The sequence below is a fragment of the Heteronotia binoei genome, chromosome 18, assembly GCF_032191835.1.
Source record: "Heteronotia binoei isolate CCM8104 ecotype False Entrance Well chromosome 18, APGP_CSIRO_Hbin_v1, whole genome shotgun sequence".
Classification (NCBI taxonomy): domain Eukaryota; kingdom Metazoa; phylum Chordata; class Lepidosauria; order Squamata; family Gekkonidae; genus Heteronotia; species Heteronotia binoei.
The window spans coordinates 10,116,691-10,138,069 of record NC_083240.1 but is presented as its reverse complement, the minus strand read 5'-3'; the positions used below and the strand labels follow the sequence as shown (position 1 = coordinate 10,138,069).

At 51.5% G+C, this 21,379-nt stretch overlaps 1 protein-coding gene across 1 annotated transcript in view; it reads right to left on the bottom strand.

The window, feature by feature from the left end:
- Positions 1-4,455: 4,455 nt before the first annotated feature.
- PUSL1 (pseudouridine synthase like 1) overlaps positions 4,456-21,379 on the bottom strand; it is a 73,619-nt gene continuing 56,695 nt past the window's right edge. The window contains exons 7-9 of the mRNA XM_060259091.1: positions 18,396-18,450; positions 7,018-7,180; positions 4,456-5,177 (exon numbers count right to left, since the gene is read on the bottom strand). Coding sequence (XP_060115074.1) covers positions 5,107-5,177; positions 7,018-7,180; positions 18,396-18,450 — 289 coding nt within the window. The 3' untranslated portion in view covers positions 4,456-5,106. The remainder of the gene's footprint in view (positions 5,178-7,017; positions 7,181-18,395; positions 18,451-21,379) is intronic.

The following is a 21,379-nucleotide window of genomic DNA, read 5'->3' as shown; positions in this document are numbered from 1 at the left end:
TGGGATTCAGAGGACTAGTGCCTCTGAATGTGGAGGTTCCCCTCAGTCACCGGGGCTAGTCGTCATTGATCGATTTATCTTCCATGAAGCTGTAAGAACATAAGAGAAGCCATGTTGGATCAGGGCAGTGGCCCATCCAGTCCAACACTCTGTGTCACATAAGAGAAACCATGTTGGATCAGGCCAATGGCCCCTCCAGTCCAACACTCTGTGTCACAGAAGAACATAAGAGAAGCCATGTTGGATCAGGCCAGTGGCCCCTCCAGTCCAACACTCTGTGTCACAGAAGAACATCAGAGAAGCCATGTTGGATCAGGCCAATGGCCCATCCAGTCCAACACTCTGTCACAGAAGAACATCAGAGAAGCCATGTTGGATCAGGCCAATGGCCCATCCAGTCCAACACTCTGTGTCACACAGTGGCCCAAAAACCCAGGTGCCATCAGGAGGTCCACCAGTGGGGCCTAATCCCCTAATCCCTGCCAGTACATCCTCTGGCAGCCATTTCCACATTTTCATCACTTTCTGCATAAAGCAAAATTTCCTTTTGTTATCCTGAACCTCCTGCTCACCAACTTCACTGGATGCCCTCGAGGTCTAGTATTTTGGGGAGAAGGAGAAAAATTTCTCCTTGTCTACTCTCTCCACCCTGTGTATAACTTTATTAACCTCTACTGTGTCTCCGCCCCCCCCCTTCAAATCTCTTCTAAACTGAAAAGCCCCAGACTCTTCCACTTTTCCTCACAGGGGAAGGGAAAACGCAGCTTCGAATGTCCACTCTCCCATGGACGCTTGCTGGGTGACCTTGCACCATCAGCCTCACCTCCCTCACAAGGTTGTTGTGAAGATAAAACAGCAGAGAGAACAACGTAAATGGCTTTGGGTCCCCAACGGGGGGGTGGGGGGGAGGTGAGGTATAAACAAATAAAAGCTGGACAAACACATGGAGAAGTTAGTGACTAATAACCTTTTTGATGGGACCTCCATGTTCTTGTAGTTCACCTCTGGCTAACATGTCCCGGGGCTGTGGGAGGGTGGGGGAAAGTGCTGCTGTTTCCATACCCTGTTTACCCGCTTGCCCAGAGATGTGGCTTGGTCATTAGTGGATGCCACACTACTGGGTGGGGAGGGACGGTGGCTCAGCGGGTAGAGCATCTGCTTGGTAAGCAGAAGGTCCAGGTTCAATCCCCGGCATCTCCAACTAAAAAAGGGTCCAGGCAAATAGGTGTGAAAAACCTCAGCTTGAGACCCTGGAGAGCTGCTGCCAGTCTGAGTAGACAAGACTGACTTTGATGGACCGAGGGTCTGATTCAGTAGAATGCAGCTTCATATGTTCCATCCCCGGCATCTCCAACTAAAAAGGGTCCAGGCAAATAGGTGTGAAAAACCTCAGCTTGAGACCCTGGAGAGCAGGGGAGGGATGGTGGCTCAGTGGTAGAGCATCTGCTTGGGAAGCAGAAGGTCCCAGGTTCAATCCCCGGCATCTCCAAAAAAGGGTCCAGGCAAATAGGTGTGAAAAACCTCAGCTGGAGACCCTGGAAGGCCGCTGCCAGTCTGAGTGGACAAGACTGACTTTGATGGACCGAGGGTCTGACTCAGCAGAAGGCGGCTTCATTTGTTCATATATGCTGGATCAGGAGGGATCCTCCGGCAGCTACGCCCCGTGATAACGAAGGACGGACCGTCTGCTTACAGAGGCCGATGCCGATTGAACTTCCTGAAGGCTGGCTAGAAAGGGGATTCCGGAGAGAACAGGTAAAGGAAAGAGACCCCCACTGGCTGTAAACTCAGCATCCTCCCATGCAAGCGGGGGGGCAGGGGGGGACTTACCAGCTTGCGTGATCCTCGCTGTTCTTCTGCCGATCTGGCCGCCGTTCCTTGGGAGGGGGTCAGCCAGGACTTCGCGCCTTCCCTTTCTCCCCTCCTCTCGAAATGAGGGTGCTGCTGTGAGTCATTCCTGTGTGCTTTGGCTGGGCGGGGTGGGGGGGGGGGCGCCGCTTCTGTTCCACAGCGAGAAGCCACAGGAAATGAGCAAAGCTCCAAGGCTGTGGTTAACAGTAGAGACGGAGGCTGCGAGCCGGTTTGAGCGCGCTGCAGCTGGACCTGGGCCTCCTCTTGAGGATCTGGGGGCTCCCATCAGAAGAGGCCTGCTGGATGAGACCAGCAGTCCAGCCAGTCCAGCACGCAGCGGCCAATCAGCTCCTTGGGGGGGCCCAGCAATAGGGCAGAGAGGCCGAGGCCTTCCCCTGATGTTGCCTCCTGGCTCTGGGATTCAGAGGAATTAGTGCCTCTGAAGGCGGAGGGTCCCTTCAACCACCGTGGCTGGTAGCCACCGATTTTATCCTCCGTGAATCTCTCTCATCCCCTTTGAAATCTGTCTGTTCCGGTGGCCATCGCTACATCCTCCGGCAGCGAATTCTGCATTCTCATCGCTGTGTCAAGTGGCATTTTCTTTTGTCCATCCTGAACCTCCTGCCCGTCTGCTCCAGTGGATGCTCTTGGGCTCTAGTATTTTGGGGAGAGGAGGCGAAAATCTGCCAGCTCTGTCCAGCCCATGCAAAATGTTATAAACCTTTCTCAAGCCTCCCTTTCCCTAAATTGAAAAGTCCCAGACTTGTCCATCTTTCCTCATCAGGAATCCCATTGGATTCACCGCGCGCCAGCCCAGCTCTGCGCAGCTGACCACCGAAGGATTGAGAAGCCCCCCCGCCCCCTTACGGTCCTGGGAACGGGCACCTGAACCCTGGCCTCTGTCAGTGCCATACCGTGCAGGTCAAATCCATTTAGGCAACTTGGCAAGTCACCCAGGGGCCTGCTGGGAAAGGGCTGTTGTGGAGCATCTGCTCAGTGTGCAGAAGGGCCCAGGTTCAATCCCCACCATCTCCAGTTTAGAAAGGACCAGGCAAGGGGTGATGGGGAAAAACACCTCAGCTTGAGACCCTGGAGAGCGGCTGCCAGTCTGAGTGGGCGATGCTGACTGTGATGGACCAGTAGTCTGATTCAGCAGAAGGCAGCTCTGGTGTGTTCACGATAGTCAGGGAAGGGACCGTGGCTCAGTGGCAGAGCATCTGCTTGGTGTGCAGGAGGTCCCAGGTTCAGTCCCTGAGATCTCCAGTTGAAAAAGGGCCAGGCAGGTGATGGGAAAGACCTCTGCCTGAGACGCTGGAGAGCCACTCTCCGGTAGACTGTGCTGACTTTGATGGACGGATGGTCTGATTCAGTAGAAGGCAGCTTCCATGTGTCCAAGATGGTCAGGGAGAAGAAGAATTGCAGATTTATACCCCGCCCTTCTCTCTGACTCAGAGCGGCTTACAATCTCCTATATCTTCTCCCCCCCACAACAGACACCCTGTGAGGTGGTTGGGGCTGAGAGGGCTCTGACAGAAGCTGCCCTTTCAAGGGCAGCTCTGCGAGAGCTATGGCTGACCCAGGGCCATTCCAGCAGCTGCAAATGAAGGAGTGGAGAATCAAACCCGGTTCTCCCAGAATAAGAGTCCGCACACTTCACCACTACACCAAAGGGGCTGTGGCTCAGTGGCAGAGCATCTGCGAAGTATGCAGAAGGTCCCAGGTTCAATCCCCAGCATCTCCAGTCTAGAAAGGACCAGGCAGTCAATGATGGGGAAAAAAATCTCAGCTTGAGACCCTGGAGAGCGGCTGCCAGTCTGAATGGACAGTACTGACTGCGATGGACCAGTCGTCTGATTCAGTAGAAGGCAGCTTCCGTGTGTTCAAGACGGTCAGGGAAGGGCCGTGGCTCAGTGGCAGAACATCTGCTCGGCACGCAGAAGGTCCCAGGTTCAATCTCTGGCATCTCCAGTTTGGAAAGTATCATGTAGGAGGGGATGGGAAAGAGCTCTGTCTGGGACCCCGGGGAGCTGCTGCCAGTCTGAGTAGACAAGACCAACGTTGAGGGATTCAAGGGGGTTTGATTCAGTAGAAGGCATGAACATATGAAGCTGCCTTATAATGAATCAGACCTTTGGTCCATCAAAGTCAGTATTGTCTACTCAGACTGGCAGCGGCTCTCCAGGGTCTCAAGCTGAGGTTTTTCACGCCTATTTGTCTGGACCCTTTTTTGGAGATGCCAGGGATCGAACCTGGGACCTTCTGCTTCCCAAACAGATGCTCTACCACTGAGCCACCGTCCCTCCCGCAGCGCCGTGTGATCAGAGAGTCCTGTTTGGAACTGCTCGATTTGGGCCCAGTAGCACCTCAGAGATCAAGGTTTGAGCTTTAGAGAGTCAAGAGTCCCCTTCGTCTCCTGAAAATCTTGTTGGGTCTCTTAAGGCGCTACTCGACTCCAGTCGAGGCGTGCCGTTCACAGACTGACCTTCTGATACTCTTTGGAAATGAAATTCTTCACGAGCGAGGGAGTCAGGGTGAAATTCTTTGGAGCGGAAATCCCTTGCGCAGGCACGAGCAAGGGAGTCGGGGCAAAAAGGAAGGCAAAAGTTTGAAAGCACTTTTTTTTTTTTGCAAGATACAGTGCTCTTACTTTGCGCTAGTCTTCTTTTAGCATTCTTTAGCATTCAATTAGCACATCAGAGTATTCAGAGCCTTCAATGTACACCTTTTTTGGGAACCTCCCCCCCCCCCCCAAAAAAAAAACAACAACCCAGAACCTGACAAGATAGCTCAGTCTTGTGGTGCAGATGACAACTAAGTGAGCACCTTGCCCGAGGCGAGCTGGAGATCTGGGTGCAGAGGCAGGAATCCGTCTGGGGGGGGGGGGGGTCTTCTGCTTCTTGGCTCAGGAGCTGTTCTTGCCCAGGGCCTGCTCCCCGCCCCATGTTTCCTCAAATGGATTGCTGCCCCCAAGAAGGATGAGGTGCTCGCTTTTGTACAAAATCGATCTCAGAACCCTCAACGCAGTGCTTTCTGCCCAGCAGTGCAAATCCAGTCAGACGGCCGCAAACCAGACGGCCCAGGCTTAAGTTTCAGTCTTTTTTCAGTCGTTTTAGGCCTGCATTTTCCTCCAATCAGTTCTGACTCTTGTCTGTATCAACAACGACCTGTAGGTAGGGGAGGGGGGATGACTGACATGCCCGCAGGCAAACTGTGTGCACTTCTGGACTATTCCCCGCCCCCCCCCCCCAAGAGGCACTAGCAGTCTTCCAGGGGTCCCTGTTCCATCCAACCGGACTGTTCTTCTTCTGTCGCTCCCATCTCCAAATCTGTGAAAATGAGAGAAAGGAATTAAACTAATGGACAGGAGTACGTGGGGGGAGAGGGGACAAGGAAAGCCCCACTCCCACCAGGATCTCCTAAACGTTCCTGGGCTGCTTCAGTTTTTGCAAGCGCCATCTTCTGTTGGGACACCCCAACAAGCCCCGGTGTGTGTCTGTGTCCGATCCCAGAAGCGGCACCCGCTGTCGGACGACGCTCTTAGAATCCCTAAACTCTCTAGAGCAAGCGTGGCCAACGGTAGCTCTCCAGATTTTTTTTTGCCTACAACTCCCCATCAGCCCCAGCCATTGGCCATGCTGGCTGGGGCTGATGGGAGTTGTAGGCAAAAAAAACCATCTGGAGAGCTACCGTTGGCCACCCCTGCTCTAGAAAGTAAAGATCTGGGAGATCCCAGCGTGGGGGGGGGATCCCCAACATTTTTGAGCCTGTGGCCACTTTTGGAATTTGGACACAAGGTGCTGGGTCCGGCCACAAAATGGCTGCCGCTGGGCATGCTGGGAAAGGTTGAAACGCTTGGGACTCTTTAGCTTGGAGAAACGTCGACTGCGGGGTGACATGATAGAGGTTTACAAGATAATGCATGGGATGGAGAAAGTAGAGAAAGAAGTACTTTTCTCCCTTTCTCACAATACAAGAACTCGTGGGCATTCTATGAAATTGCTGAGCAGCCAGGTTAAAACGGATAAAAGGAAGTCCTTCTTCACCCAAAGGGTGATTAACATGTGGAATTCACTGCCACAGGAGGTGGTGGCGGCCACAAGCATGGCCACCTTCAAGAGGGGGTTAGATAAAAATATGGAGCAGAGGTCCATCAGTGGCTATTAGCCACAGTGTGTGTGTATGTATAAAATTTTTTGCCACTGTGTGACACAGAGTGTTGGACTGGATGGGCCATTGGCCTGATCCAACATGGCTTCTCTTATGTTCTTATGTGACACAGAGTGTTGGACTGGATGGGCCATTGGCCTGATCCAACATGGCTTCTCTTATGTTCTTATGTGGCACAGAGTGTTGGACTGGGTGGGCCATTGGCCTGATCCAACATGGCTTCTCTTATGTTCTTATGTGACACAGAGTGTTGGACTGGATGGCCATTGGCCTGATCCAACATGGCTTCTCTTATGTTCTTATGTGACACAGAGTGTTGGACTGGATGGGCCATTGGCCTGATCCACCATGGCTTCTCTTATGTTCTTCTGTGACACAGTGTTGGACTGGATGGGCCATTGGCCTGATCCAACATGGCTTCTCTTATGTGACACAGAGTGTTGGACTGGATGGGCCATTGGCCTGATCCAACATGGCTTCTCTTATGTTCTTCTGTGACACAGAGTGTTGGACTGGATGGGCCATTGGCCTGATCCAACATGGCTTCTCTTATGTTCTTATGTGACACAGAGTGTTGGACTGGATGGGCCATTGGCCTGATCCAACATGGCTTCTCTTATGTTCTTATGTGACACAGAGTGTTGAACTGGATGGGCCATTGGCCTGATCCAACATGGCTTCTCTTATGTTCTTATGTGACACAGAGTGTTGGACTGGATGGGCCATTGGCCTTATCCAACATGGCTTCTCTTATGTTCTTATGAAGTGTTAAAGAGCCCCTTGCCCGGCAGAGCCCTTCCATTAAGTCCTTCGACTGCCGAGTCCCCAGGCCCAAACCATGAGAGAAGGAGACCGGCACAAAGCTGTACTTCTGCAAGCCCTCCATTTATGGCTCCCGGAGGTTCACCCGGCAGCTGGCATTCACAGATTTGGAGCAGAACAGCCGAAAACAGGAAGCCCCCAAAGAGCTGCTGAGAAGGGGGGGGGGGCGGCACTCACCATCTTCGCAGTACTCCACTTCCTTGAGAAAGAGCCCATGCGCCGGCGCGATGACGTTCTTGGGGTAAGCCATCAGGTCCCTGGCCTCCAGGAGACTCTCCACGTGGTGGGGCTGCAGTCGGTTCTGCCCCACAGCCACCAGCACGCCGGCCATTCGCCGCACCTGGAATGAAATGGGGAGAGGGGGGGCAATGACTACAAACTGGGCAGCAGCAAGCAGAGTCCCTCAGCCTGTAGGCTTTGAGGCAGAGAGCGAATCTTCACAAATACACGACAAGGTAAAAGTCCAATCTCCGCTTCCCTGTTTGAAGCGCCGGTCGCCAGCCCCGTAGGGCCCCCGAGCGCCTCTCATAGGGCCAGCCTTCTCACGAGCTCTGCTTAACTCCCTCCCCTAGCTGCTTCGGGGCACTTCTTTGCCAGGGGAAGGCCTCGTTTTGGGCAGGAGCTCACAGGAGCAGAGCTCCGGAACCTCTGCATTTATTGTGCTTTCTTTCTTTCTTACCCTCCCATCCCCCCGCCAATGCTTGCTCCTGGGCTCTATCCCCCCTGTGAGAATTTTGCTGAACTCTTTAAGATTGGACCAACTTTTCTAATATTTTTCCTCACCAAAAATGGGGAAAGAACCGAAACGTATCGAGCCAGGTAGATGGAAATCTTCATCTTGCCACAGGGATGACATAGGGGGAAAAGTAATTTCAAAAGTATGATGGGAGTAAGGTTTGATGATGACCGTTATGATTCAAGAAGCATTTTAAGGTAGATGCTGAGCGGATATAATTGAGTATGCCCTTCGGTGATGTCAAGCGGCCCCGCGGCGCAGAGTGGTAAAGCAGCGGTACTGCAGTACTGTGATCTGAACTCTCTGCTCACGACCTGAAGCTGGATTCAGGTAGCCGGCCCGAGGTTGACTCAGCCTTCCATCCTCCCGAGGTCGGTCAAACGAGTCCCCACCTTGCTGGGGGGGAAAGCGTAGATGACTGGGGAAGGCAACGGCAAACCACCCCATAAAAAGTCTGCAGTGAAGATGTTGTGAAAGCAACGTCACCCCAGAGTTGGAAACGACTGATGGTTGCACAGGGGACCATTCCTTTCCTGGGTGATGTCAGGGGTGTGTGGCATAGGAGTTGTGCTAATGAGCTTGGGCACCTCTTTTTCTGCAAAATGACCCCTGGCCCAGGGGCATGTCCCACCCCCCAACAAAAAGATTCCGCCCCCCCCAAAGCCTTCTGAGTTAGAAGACATCCATCCCCTTGCTCTCAAGGACCTCAGTACCCAAAATGGCTTCTAAATTTCTGTGCGTACCCAGTTCAGTTCCAGGCTGCCTGCAAACGTCTCTATGATCTTATGACTGGCTGAAGGCTAAATAGGAGGTCATGGAAGGAAAACTATTGGATCCCCGCTGGAGTACGACATGCCAAAAAGTCACAGGGAAGTCCAATTGGATTTTCTCCTCAAGAAAGATCTGAAAGGAGGCGACAAGATTGCTTGAAGTTTCCTAGTTACCTCCTTGTCAGGAAGGGGTGGAAAGGAAAAGGAGGTAAGTCTAGCAACCTCCATGGTAAGATGCAGTGTTATTTAGCCTGGAGGTATGTTTAGCCTGGAGAGGAGGCGGCTGAGAGATGATATGATCACCCTCTTCAAGTATTTGAAGGGCTGTCATCTAGAGGATGGTGCGGAGTTGTTTTCTGTGGCCCCGGAAGGTCAGGCTAGGACCAACAGGTTGAAATTAAATCAAAAGAGATTCCGGCTAAACAGAAGGAGGAGGAGATGATGATGATGAGCGGTCACAATCTCTTTTATCTTCTTCCCCCACAACAAACACCCTGTGAGGTGGGTGGGGCTGAGAGGGCTCTCACAGCAGCTGCCCTTTCAAGGACAACCTCTGCCAGAGTTTTGGCTGACCCAAAGCCATTCCAGCAGCTGCAAGTGAAGGAGAAGAAGAAGACTGCAGATTTATACCCCGCCCTTCTCTCTGAATCAGAGACTCAGAGTGGCTTACAATCTGCATTATCTTCCTCCCCAACAACAGACACCCTGCGAGGTGGGTGGGGCTGAGAGGGCTCTCACAGCAGCTGCCCTTTCAAGGAAAGCTCTGCCAGAGCTATGGCTGACCCAAGGCCATTCCAGCAGGTGCAAGTGGAGGAGAAGAAGAAGACTGCAGATTTATACCCCGCCCTTCTCTCTGAATCAGAGACTCAGAGCAGCTTACAATCTCCTTTATCTTCCTCCCCGTACAACAGACACCCTGTGAGGTGGGTGGGGCTTAGAGGGCTCTCACAGCAGCTGCCCTTCCAAGGACAACCTCTGCCAGAGCTATGGCTGACCCAAGGCCATAAGAACTTCCTGACCGTCAGAGCGGTTCCTCAGTGGAAGAGGCTTCCTCCTTGGGAGGTGGTGGTCTCTCCTTCCTTGGAGGTTTTTAAACAGAGGCTAGATGGCCGTCTGACAGCAATGAAGATCCTATTAACTTAGGCAGATCCTGAGAAGGAGGGCAAGAAGGGCTGCATCAGCGCTTAGTTCTCGTGGCCCTTCCTTACACGCCCAGGGAAATGCTGTTCCCCACTTTGGGGTCAGGCAGCCATTTTTCTCCAGGTCAGTTTGGTCAGGGATCTTGACGGTTTTTGTCGTCATCTGGGCATGGAGCCTGCGGGGTCCGCTGGGCATGTGTCTGAGGGGGAGGTGTTTGTGAATCCCCTGCGCTGTGCAGGGGGTTGGGCTAGATGACCCTGGAGGTCCCCTTCCAACTCGATAATTCTAATTCATTTAGACCCCACCTTTCTCCTCAAGGGGGATCCGAGGCAGCTCCCATCCTTCGCTCCATTTTTATCCTCACAACAATCTTGTGAGGTGAGTTAAGCCGAAAGCACATGACTGGCCACAGGGCAGCCAGCGAGCCCCCACGGCAGAGGGGAGATTCGAACCCGGGTCTCCGAGATCTTAACTTGACCCCCTAACCACCTCACTGGCTTCTGGATGCCACACACAAAGAGCCCCAAGGGCAGGGCTTTTTTCACAGAGAAAGCCCAGCAGCAACTCATTTGTGTCTTTATGCCACGCCCCCTGACATCACTACTGTTTTGCAGGAACCTATTTGCATGAAGAGGATGATGTTGGATTTTATATCCCTCCCTTCACTCTGAATCTCAGAGCGGCTCACAATCTCCTTTTATCTTCCTCCCCCACAACAGACACCCTGTGAGGTGGGTGGGGCTGGAGAGGCTCTCACAGCAGCTGCCCTTTCAAGGATAACCTCTGCCAGATCTATGGCTGATCCAAGGCCATGCTAGCAGGTGCAAGTGGAGTGGAGAATCAAACCCGGTTGTCTGCACACTTAACCACTACACCAAACTGGCTCTCCTATGAGAGCTAGGGCTGACCCAAGGCCATTCCAGCAGCTGCAAGTGGAGGAGTGGGGAATCAAACCTGGTTCTCCCCGATAAGAGTCTGCACACTTAACCACTACACCAAACTGGCTCTCCTATGAGAGCTATGGCTGACCCAAGGCCATTCCAGCAGTTGCAAGTGGAGGAGTGGGGAATCAAACCCGGTTCTCCCCGATAAGAGTCTGCACACTTAACCACTACACCAAACTGGCTCTCCTATGAGAGCTATGGCTGACCCAAGGCCATTCCAGCAGTTGCAAGTGGAGGAGTGGGGAATCAAACCTGGTTCTCCCCGATAAGAGTCTGCACACTTAACCACTACACCAAATTGGCTCTCCTATGAGAGCTATGGCTGACCCAAGGCCATTCCAGCAGCTGCAAGTGAAGGAGTGGGGAATCAAACCTGGTTCTCCCCAATAAGAGTCTGCACACTTAACCACTACACCAAACTGGCTCTCCTATGAGAGCTATGGCTGACCCAAGGCCATTCCAGCAGCTGCAAGTGGAGGAGTGGGGAATCAAACCTGGTTCTCCCCGATAAGAGTCTGCACACTTAACCAACTACACCAAACTGGCTCTCCTATGAGAGCTATGGCTGACCCAAGGCCATTCCAGCAGCTGCAAGTGGAGGAGTGAGGAATCAAACCTGGTTCTCCCAGATAACAGTCTGCACACTTAACCACTACACTAAACTGGCTCTCTGCTCAAAACTGCATTCCTGCTCAAAAAAAGCCCTGCCCAAGGGACAGCCGTCTTGCCCTGTCGGGGGGCCTCCTCGAGGTTTCTGGTCGAGCCAGGTTGGACATTGGAAGCTGGGCTATGTGGGTTTTTGAATCAGACCCGGCGAGTCGATTTTGTCAGCTTCAGAACACAATGAAAACGTTTCAAGGCTCATGAGCAGAGACGCCTCCCGCCCACCCGGATGGCGACCGCTTGTCGTTTCGATAGAAGGAAACTCTCTCGTCACCATCTCTCCTTTCACCATGGGTCATGACCGCCCCCCTCCTCATGCACCGACTCAACCTGCCGGGGAAAACTCAGCTCCTGCAGGCGTGAGGCTCTCGTGGGCGGATCGTGACCCGAAGCTGAACGACGGCAGCCGAAACTGCCGCCGCCCACCTGTTCCCGCTTGTGAGAGATTTTGGTATGCGGAGAAACACAGAGGGGAGGGCTCGCAAGCTACGTTATGCAACCGGTTTGGGTGCTGTTTCTGGGGGGACAGGAAGACTGGGGGGTGGGGTGTGCAAGTGAATGTGTTCCTCTTTAAAAACATACGTGCAGCCCTAACCAAAACACCTGCCAACCACATCCCCTTACGAGAGGCAAAATGTCAACTCGGAAAAAAGTGGGGGAGGGGTACGCCCACCCTCCTTCAAGTCTCTTGAGTTCAGTTGCACTCCAGAGAAGCATCAGAAGACCCCTGCTGGATCAGACCAGTGGTCCCTCTAGTCCAGCCTCCTGTCTCACACAGTGGCCAGCCAGATCCTCTGGAGAGCCAACAACAGGGCAGAGAGGTCTTCATGAGAACATCAGAAGAGTTCTGCTGGATCAGACCAGTGGTCCCTCTAGTCCAACCTCCTGTCTCACACAGTGGTCAACGAGATCCTCTGGACAGCCAACAGAAGGGCAGAGAGGGCGAGGCCTTCATAAGGTCATCAGAAGAGCCCTGCTGGATCAGACTAATGGTCCATCTAGTCCAGCCTCCTGTCTCACACACTTGCCAACCACCTCCTGTGGACAGCCAATAACAAGGCAGAGAGGCCGAGGCCTTCCTGTGAACATCAGAAGAGCCCTGCTGGATCAGACTAGTGGTCTGTTTAGTCTAGCATCCTGTCTCACAAGGTGGCCAGCCAGGTCTTAAGGAGGGCCAAAAATAAGGCAGAGAGGCCTGCTGGGTCAGACTAGTGGTCTATCTAGTCCAGCATCCTGTCCCTCACAGCTGCCCACCAGTTCCTCTGAAGGCAGGAAGGAAGGAAGGAAAATGGATCGGGGGGAGGAAGAGGTGGAAATAAAGCGGCTTTAACTTTAAATGCATTCTCCCAACTGCCGGTTGGCTTGGCTTGGCGAAGTGATGTAAAGAGAGAAAGGCCTTCTGCAAGCCGGTCAACGGGGCAGTGGGGGCTTCAGGAGCCACACAGTATGTGTGAAAGAGCCACATGCGGCTCCCGAGCTGCACTTTGGCCACCTTGATTTAGAGCATCTTTCCTTATGGCGAAACGCCAGTTCACCGACTTGTCCTTTCCTCCTCCTCCTCCAGCGTTCCTGCCTCTTCCAGACCTCCCCCTTCCCTCCACACCCCGTGGGGCTGCCTGTCACAGGTGCCCAACTTGACCCCCAAGCCGTGATCGGGACTGCACTCATATCCCGGCCCCTCGCCAAAAACTGCAACAGGAGAAACGTGAGCGGCGCTAGTTCCCGCCATCGCCACAGTGCTGTGGTTTATAAGAATGCCAGACTAGGACTTGGGAGACCCAGGTTCGTATCCTCGCTTGAGCCATGGAAGGCTGGCTGGGTGACCTTAGGCCGGTCACATACTTTCAGCCTGACCTACCTCACAGGGTCGTTGTGAGGACAAAGAGAAGGAGAGGGGAAGGAAGTCAGCCGCTCTGGGTCTCCTTTGGAGAGAGAGAGAAAAAAGGTAAAGGTAATCTCCCTGTGCAAGCAGCAGTCGTTTTCGACTCTGAGGTGACGTTGCTTTCACGTTTTCACGGCAGACTTTTTACGGGGTGGTTTGCCATTGCCTTCCCCAGTCAGCTACACTTTCCCCCCAGCAAGCTGGGGACTCATTTTACCGACCTCAGAAGGATGGAAGGCTGACTCAACCTCGAGCCGGCTACCTGAAAATCCAGCTTCCGCCGGGGATCGGTCGTGAGTAGAGGGCTCAGACTGCAGTACTGCAGCTTTACCACTCTGAACCATGGGGCTCTTTTGGAGAGAGGCAGGATGTAAATAAGGTAAGATAAGCAAATCAACAGTTTCCTGCTCCAGTCTTGGAAAAAGGAAATGCAGAGAAGGGGGTCTTGTAGTAGAACAGTGTGGCTTTGAACCAGGGGCTCAAACAGATCACCTCACCCAGAACAAAAGAAAATTGCCGGTTTGGTGTAGTAGTTAAGTGTGCGAACTCTTATCTGAGAGAACCGGTTTTGATTCCCCACTCCTCCACTTGCACCTGCTGGAATGGCCTTGGGTCAGCTATAGCTATGGCAGAGGTTGTCCTTGAAAGGGCAGCTACTGTGAGAGCCCTCTTAGCCCCGCCCACCGCACAGGGTGTCTGTTGTCGGGGAAGAAGATAAAAGAGATTGAAGAAGAAGATATTGGATCTATATCCCGCCCTCCACTCTGAAGAGTCTCAGAGCAGCTCACAATCTCCTTTACCTTCCTCCCCCACAACAGACATCCTGTGAAGTGGGTGGGGCTGAGAGGGCTCTCACAGCAGCTGCCCTTTCAAGGACAACCTCTGCCAGAGCTATGGCTGACCCAAGGCCATTCCAGCAGCTGCAAGTGGAGGAGTGGGGAATCAAATCCGGTTCTGCCAGATAAGAGTCCGCACACTTCAGTGCCTCAGCCCAATACGTGAAACAGATGTGTTAATAATGGTCCTAGACATGGCTCTTCCAAACCTCACCACCAGAGGGCACTGTATAGCCAAACAGCGGTGCTCGGCCTCAACATTTCCCATTGACATTTCTCCGGGATCGAAATGTCGCTCAAGGTCTTTATTTTGTGGTGAGAGGTGCCATTCTTGGGGGGGCGGGGGTGGGGCATGTTTGTTTGCTTGTTTTAACTTTTTCTTTTCCGTGTTTGATATATTGTATACCATGTTTGCGGGGGGGGGGGGAGGGGGCTTTTTATTTTCCAAAATTTCTTATTGCCCTTGCCCTTCGTGCTGGGGTAGCATCTGCCTCTTTTGCCCTGCTGAAAGAAGCAAGTATTTGTGGGCCCCCCTCCGCCTTCTGCAAAGCTGCCCATCTGTGGGGAAGGAACAGCCCCCTGTTTTGGCCCCACCCTGCCTTTTTACCCCTCAGGTGCTTTGGAGGTTGATCCAGAGTTTAGCCAATTGTGGGCAGACAGTAGGGGAGTGCGTGTAGTACAATCAGGAGATCTTAAGATTGCCCGGCAGCCAGAAGTTCTAGCTCTTTTAGTGTTGCGTGCCACTAGGTGGCGAGCTAGACTTGTTTTTAATACAGAAGGAGACGGCTATACAGAAAAGTAATATTGTCACAAAAGGCAAAAATTCCATAGAAGTAACAACTGTGGGTACAAATCTTGGCTTGCTACTCTGTATTTTGAAAGAAACAATTTATTATCATTATTATCGACAGAAAAACACGACACGCCGGATGCCAGATTTGAACAACGTTGGCAAAATTGCAGTAGAAGGTTGATGTTACAGCAACGGATGGCCTAGGGAACTCTCCATTTCATTCGCCTTCTTCAGGCTGCAGTACACTAGGTAAAGCCTTGAATTCAAAAACGGAATGCCCAATATTTCCTTCAAATTTCTATTTAGACACTCTCCAGCTTTTACAACTGTTGTCTAGACAGCTGCAGTTGGAACCTCTGAGATCAACAGTCTTCCATTAGGGGGTTCCGCTTTGTCAGTTCCCTAGGCCACCCATTGCTGCTGCTGTAGCTGTAACATCAACCTTCTATTGTATTTTGCCAGCGTTGTTCAAATCTGGCATCTAGCGTGCCGTGTTTTTCTGTCGCTGATACTGATAATAAATCGTTTGTTTCACAATATAGAGTAGCAAGCCAAGACTCGTGTCAGCAGTTGTTACTTTTATACAGACTTCTCTTGAAGGCAAGAGATATTTCAGAGGGGGTTTGCCATCGCCTGCCTCTGGGCCGCACCCCTGGTATTCCTTGGAGGACGCCCACCCGAATAGTAGCCAAGAACGACCCTGCTTAGCTTCCAAAATCGGACAGGATTGGGCTGACCAGGGCTGTCCAGATCAGGTTGTCAAGTCACGGCTGACTTATTGTGACCCCTTTCAAGGCAACGGACAAACAGAAGCGGTTTTCCGTTGCCTGCCTCTCGGCAGTGCCTGCTGCTCTCCCATCTAATACAGCAACCGAGATTCACCCGGAAAGTGGAACTGGAGAGAAAAACCCAAAGGCTCCGTGTACAAACACCTCTTAAAGACGTCAACCAGAGAGAGCCAGTTTGGTGTAGTGGTTAAGTGTGCGGACTCTTATCTGGGAGAACCGGGTTGGATTCCCCACTCCTCCACTTGCACCTGCTGGCATGGCCTTGGGTCAGCCATAGCTCTGGCAGAGGTTGTCCTTGAAAGGGCAGCTGCTGTGAGAGCCCTCTCCAGCCCCACCCACCTCACAGGGTGTCTGTTGTGGGGGAGGAAGGTAAAGGAGATTGTGAGCCGCTCCGAGACTCTTGAGTGGAGGGCAGAATATAAATCCAATGTCGTCGTCTTCTTCTTCTTCTACTACTTCTTTTGAGCAGGAACGCACGGGAATGCAGTTCTGGCTGGCTTGGTGTCAGGAGGTGTGGCCTAACATGCAATAGGTTCCTGCTGGGCTTTCTACCAAAAAAACCCTGACGTCAGCATCTGAAGACCAAGTCCTATGAGGAAAGGTTGAAGGAGCTGGGGATGATTAGCCTGGAGAGGAGGGGGCTGAGAGGTGATACGATCACCATCCAAGTACTTGAAGGGCTGTCCTATAGAGGATGGTGCTGAGTTGTTTTCTGTGGCCCCGGAAGGTAGGACCAGAACCAACGGGTTGAAATTAAATCAAAAGAGTTTCCAGCTCAACATTAGGAAGAACTTCCTGACCGTTAGAGCGGTTCCTCAGTGGAACAGGCTTCCTCGGGAGGTGGTGGGCTCCCCTTCCTTGGAGGTTTTAAACAGAGGCTAGATGGCCATCTGACAGTGAGTTTCCTGCATGGTGCAGGGGGTTGGACTAGATGACTCTGAAGGTCCCTTCCAACTCTATGATTCTATGATTCTAATATCTTTCAGTAATGCACCCCAGGAATCTTCGATGTGATGACAAAGTTTCCCTTTTCTTCATAGTGTGCCCAAGCACACGGGTATGACTTTAAAAAGAAGACATTCCAATCCAAACGTTTACAATATTCCACCAAAGGCAGTAATACTGATCCAATTGACATCCATCCGCACATTATGAAGAAAAGTAAAAACTTCATTATCGCATTGGAAATTCCTGGGGGCATTATGGAAAGGTATCGGTTGACATCTTTAAGAGGTGTTTGTACATGGAACCTTCAGGTTTTCTCTCCGGTCTCCCATCTAAGGCTGACCCTGCTTATCTTCTGAGATCTGACAAGATCAGGGTAGCACAGCCCACCCAAACCAGGGCAATGCCATATTGTAAAACGGGTGGCCGAACTGGCTTAACAGAAGAGCCACACAGAATAAGCGTCAGATGTTTGAGAGCCGCAAGACATGAATGTCAGGTGTTTGAGAGCCGCAAGGAAGGAAGGAAAGGTGGAAAGAAAGTAATAGATGGGAGAGGAGGAGGGATGGAAAGAGAGCAACTTTAACTTTACATGCATTCTCCAAGTCCCCGGCTGGTTTGGCTTGGAGAAGTGATTTAAAGGGACAAATGCCTTCTCCAAGCCGACAGAGTATAGGGTCTTCAAGAGCCATACAATATGTGTGAAAGAGCCGCATGTGGCTCCCAAGCCACAGTTTGGCCACCCCTGCTTTAAAAAATCCTGCACCCCGGCACTGAAAGTTCTGTGCCAAGGAAAGTGGAATTCTGCAAGCTGAATTCTGCAAACAGTATACATTTTGCATATACGGCCGATTTGTATAATCTCTTCTTTTTTTACAAAAGAAAAAATAAAAATGAGGGCAAAGAAGCCCTAACTTTCAACTCCGGGAAACTTCACTCTGCCACCGCACAGGTGCCTGAGCCTGCCCACATACTTTCACAGTTAAGCCATGTAATCATAACCTTTCCCCAGTTCTCCCACGCGTACTTCGCTGGAACGATCAGGAGCACCGCAGAAGCTCAGGTGGGCGTGTGGTGCTGACACTCGGCTTCCGCTGTGGAAGTCATTCAAGGATGTCTTCTGTTAGAGAAGCTTCCAGACAGATGGTGGGGACAGAAATCTGCCCATCTCCCACCTTGCTGCCTTTGATTTACTTCATCTGTACCAGGGGTGGCCAAACCACAGCTCGGGAGCCACACGTGGCTCTTTCACACACATCGCGTGGCTCTTAAAGCTCCCACCATCCTGTCAGCCAGCTTGGGGAAAGCATTTCTCTCTTTAAAATCTTTTCTCCAAACCAGCCAGCAGCTTGGAGAATGCATTTAAAATCAAAGTCGCTTTCTTTCTACCTCTACCTCCCTTTCCCATGTAGAATGGGAAATGTAGCTTGTAGAATGCATTTAAAGTTACTTTCTTTCCACCTCTCCCTCCCTCCTTCCATCAATTTTCCTTCCTTCCTCCCTCCCTCCCTCCAACATCTGGAGTTCATGTCTTGTATCTCGGAAACACCTGACATTTATTCTATGGGGCTCTTATGTTAAGCCAGTTTGGCCCCCCTGATCTGTACCCCGCCTTTCTCCCAAATGGGCCCCAATACTGCTTCCATAGTTCTCTTTTGCCTCTTTTCCCCCTTATGACAACCCTGTCGGGTGGGCTAGGCTGAGAGGGTGTGATTGCTCCAGGGTCACCCAGCAAGCTTTCATGACAGAGAGGGGATTCGAACCCGGGTCCCCCAGATCCTAGTCCGACACTCTTGGCTGCTCCACCGCACTGTCTCCCAAGGGTATCTCACTCGAACAAGCCGTATTATTATTAGTTAAGCTTTCAGTATACCTACTGGCTTGATTTAATGTGGGTGTATTCCAGTATTTTCAAAGCACGTGCTCTGGCTGTGTTCTACGCTAACAATTTATGCCCAAATTGCCTTCTGTTGAGTTCACAGGGAATGAGATGGGGGCGGGGAGGAGAGTGGAAAGAAAGCTGAAAATGAGACTTCTCCATGTTCTCTTCCACAGTACCTGCTTGTAGAGAAACGACCGGGCTTGGAATTCCAGCTCCCAAAACCTCAGCTCACTGGAAGGAGAGAGAAAGAGCAATGTTAAAAACTGTAGCAAGGAGGAACAAGAAGAAGAAGACGACTGCAGATTTATACCCCACCCTTCTCTCTGAATGAGAGTCTCAGAGCGGCTCACAATCTCCTTTATCTCCTTCCCCCACAACAGAAACCCTATGAGGTGAGTGGGGCTGAGAGAGCTCTCACAGCAGCTGCCCTTTCAAGGACAACTCCTGCGATAGCTATGGCTGACCCAAGGCCATTCCAGCAGCTGCAAGTGGAGGAGGGGGGGAATCAAACCCGCTTCTCCCAGATAAGAGTCCGCCCACTTCACCACTACACCAAACTAGCTCTCACAACTTGTGTGAGCAAAGAGTTGCCGGCCTTTTCTTTTCTGCTAAAGCGGCTTCTAATGTAACCAACACAATCTGTCGGCTGCTTAGTAATCTCTCCCCACTGTGGCCCTGCTCCAGAATCTCCCTCGTGTCCCCCCCCAGGGCATCGGCCCCCGAACTCAGCCCCCTTTCTGATCACATGAAAACTCCTCACTCTCATCAGCAGATGGAACGTCTCCCACAGCCTGGCAGCCTCGAGTGGACAAGAGCCAAAGAAACAACAGGAATCGTGTGGGCTTTCAAACAAGAAAAACGCTTTCCTCCTCGATTCCCCCAGCCCTACCCCGCTTCAGATGATCAGAATCCTAAAAACACAACAAACAGACATACCTTTTGTAGGAACCATTAAACGTACTGAAGGAGACAGCCTCTGCTCTCCTTTGGAATGATGGGTGAGGCAGGCCAAATGGAAGATTCAAGGCAACAATGAAGCCCATCTCTCAGGGAGATGGCTACTAGCCAGGGTGACTGAAGGAATCCTCCATATCCAGAGGCAGTCAACCTCTGAATCCCAGGGCCAGGAGGCAACATCAGGGAAGGCCTCGGGGACTCTGCTCTGTGGTTGGGCCTCCAGAGGAACTGGTTGGCCACTGGGTGAGACAGGATGTTGAACTGGATGGAAAATTGGTTTGATCAGACAGGCGTCTTCTGTTATGGGGAGAGGAAGGGAAGGGGCTCTTTAGCTTGGAGAAACGTTGACTGTGGGGTGACATGAGAGAGGTTTACAAGATTACGCCTGGGATGCACAGAAAGAAGTACTTTTCTCCCTTTCTCACAATACAAGAACTTATGAACATTCAATGAAATTGCTGAGCAGTCGGGTTAGAACGGATAAAAGGAAGTCCTTCTTCACCCAAAGGGGAATTAACATGTGGAATTCACTGCCACAGGAGGTGGTGGCGGCTACAAGTGTAGCCAGCTTAAAGAGGAGATTGTATAAAAATATGGAGCAGAGGTCCATCAGTGGCTATTAGCCACAGTGTGTGTGTGTGTGTGTGTATGTATGTATGTATGTATGTGTGTATACACACACACACACACACACATATATTGGCCACTGTGTGACACAGTGTTGGACTGGATGGGCCATTGGCCTAAACCAACATGGCTTCTCTTATGTTCTTCTGTGACACAGAGTGTTGGACTGGATGGGCCATTGGCCTGATCCAACATGGCTTCTCTTATGTTCTTCTGTGACACAGAGTGTTGGACTGGATGGGCCATTGGCCTGATCCAACATGGCTTCACTTATGTTCTTATGTGACACAGAGTGTTGGACTGGATGGGCCACTGGCCTGATCCAACATGGCTTCTCTTATGTTCTTATGTGACACAGAGTGTTGGACTGGATGGGCCATTGGCCTGATCCAACAGGGCTTCTCTTATGTTCTTCTGTGACACAGAATGTTGAACTGGATGGGCCACTGGCCTGATCCAACATGGCTTCTCTTACGTTCTTATGAGATTGTAAGCAGCTCTGAGACTCTGAGTGAAGAGCGGGGTATAAATCCAACCTCCTCCTCTTCTTCTATGCCACCATTCGAAGGTTGCTTTTTGGAGAAACCTGCTGCTGATGCATGTGAAGAGCTCTCTTTCCATATTATTATTATTATTATTATTATTATTTTAAAAAAGAGACACTAGGAGACTTTGGCTCCTCCTCTTCCTGTCGCATGACCGATATCACAGTCTTGCCGCTCACTTTTCCCTCCAGCTGCTCAAAGTGAGTCGCAGGGGTAGAAAAGTTGAAGAGCACCAACTAAATAAATAATTCCTGTAACAGACAGGAGGCCCATTTCCACATACACGAAGCTGCCTCACATCGACTCAAACCATTGGTCCATCGGGATCAGTCTTGTCTATTCAGACAGGCAGCCGCTCTCCAGGGTCCCAGGCGGAGGTCTTTCCCATCGCCTCCTGCCTTTTAACTGGAGATGCCGGGGACTGAACCGAAGACCTTCTACATGCCAAGCAGATGCTCTACCACTGAGCCACCGCCCCTGCCCGGAACTATACTGAAGCTGCCTTCTAGTGAATCAGACCATCAGTCCATCAAAGTCAGTATTGCCTGCTCTGACCGACAGCGGCTCTCCAAGGTCTCAGGTGGAGGTCTTTCCCATCAACTGCTGCCTAGTCCTTCTAACTGGAGATGCCAGAGATTGAACCTGGGACCTTCCGCGTGCCAAGAAAATGCCACAGCCCCTCCCCTAATTACAAAGGGAAGAGCTAATTTCTATGAATTTGATCAAACTGCGTCTGAAGAACTGAGCAGTGGCTCATGAAAGCACGTCCCCCGCCACGAATCCTGTTACGTCTTTAAGGGTTCTTGCTTTTTTCTACCATTAAAAAAAAGAAAAGAAAGCCAGGTTTGCTTGATAAGTGAAACAGCTACTGTATCTTCCTTAAGTGTCTATGTTCCTAAATTATAACTTATTCACTGTAGTTCTGCCCCGCCTGGAGAGCCAGTTTGGTGTAGTGGTGAAGTGCGTGGACTCTGATCTGGGAGAACCGGGTTTGATTCCCCACTCATAAGAACATAAGAGAAGCCAGGTTG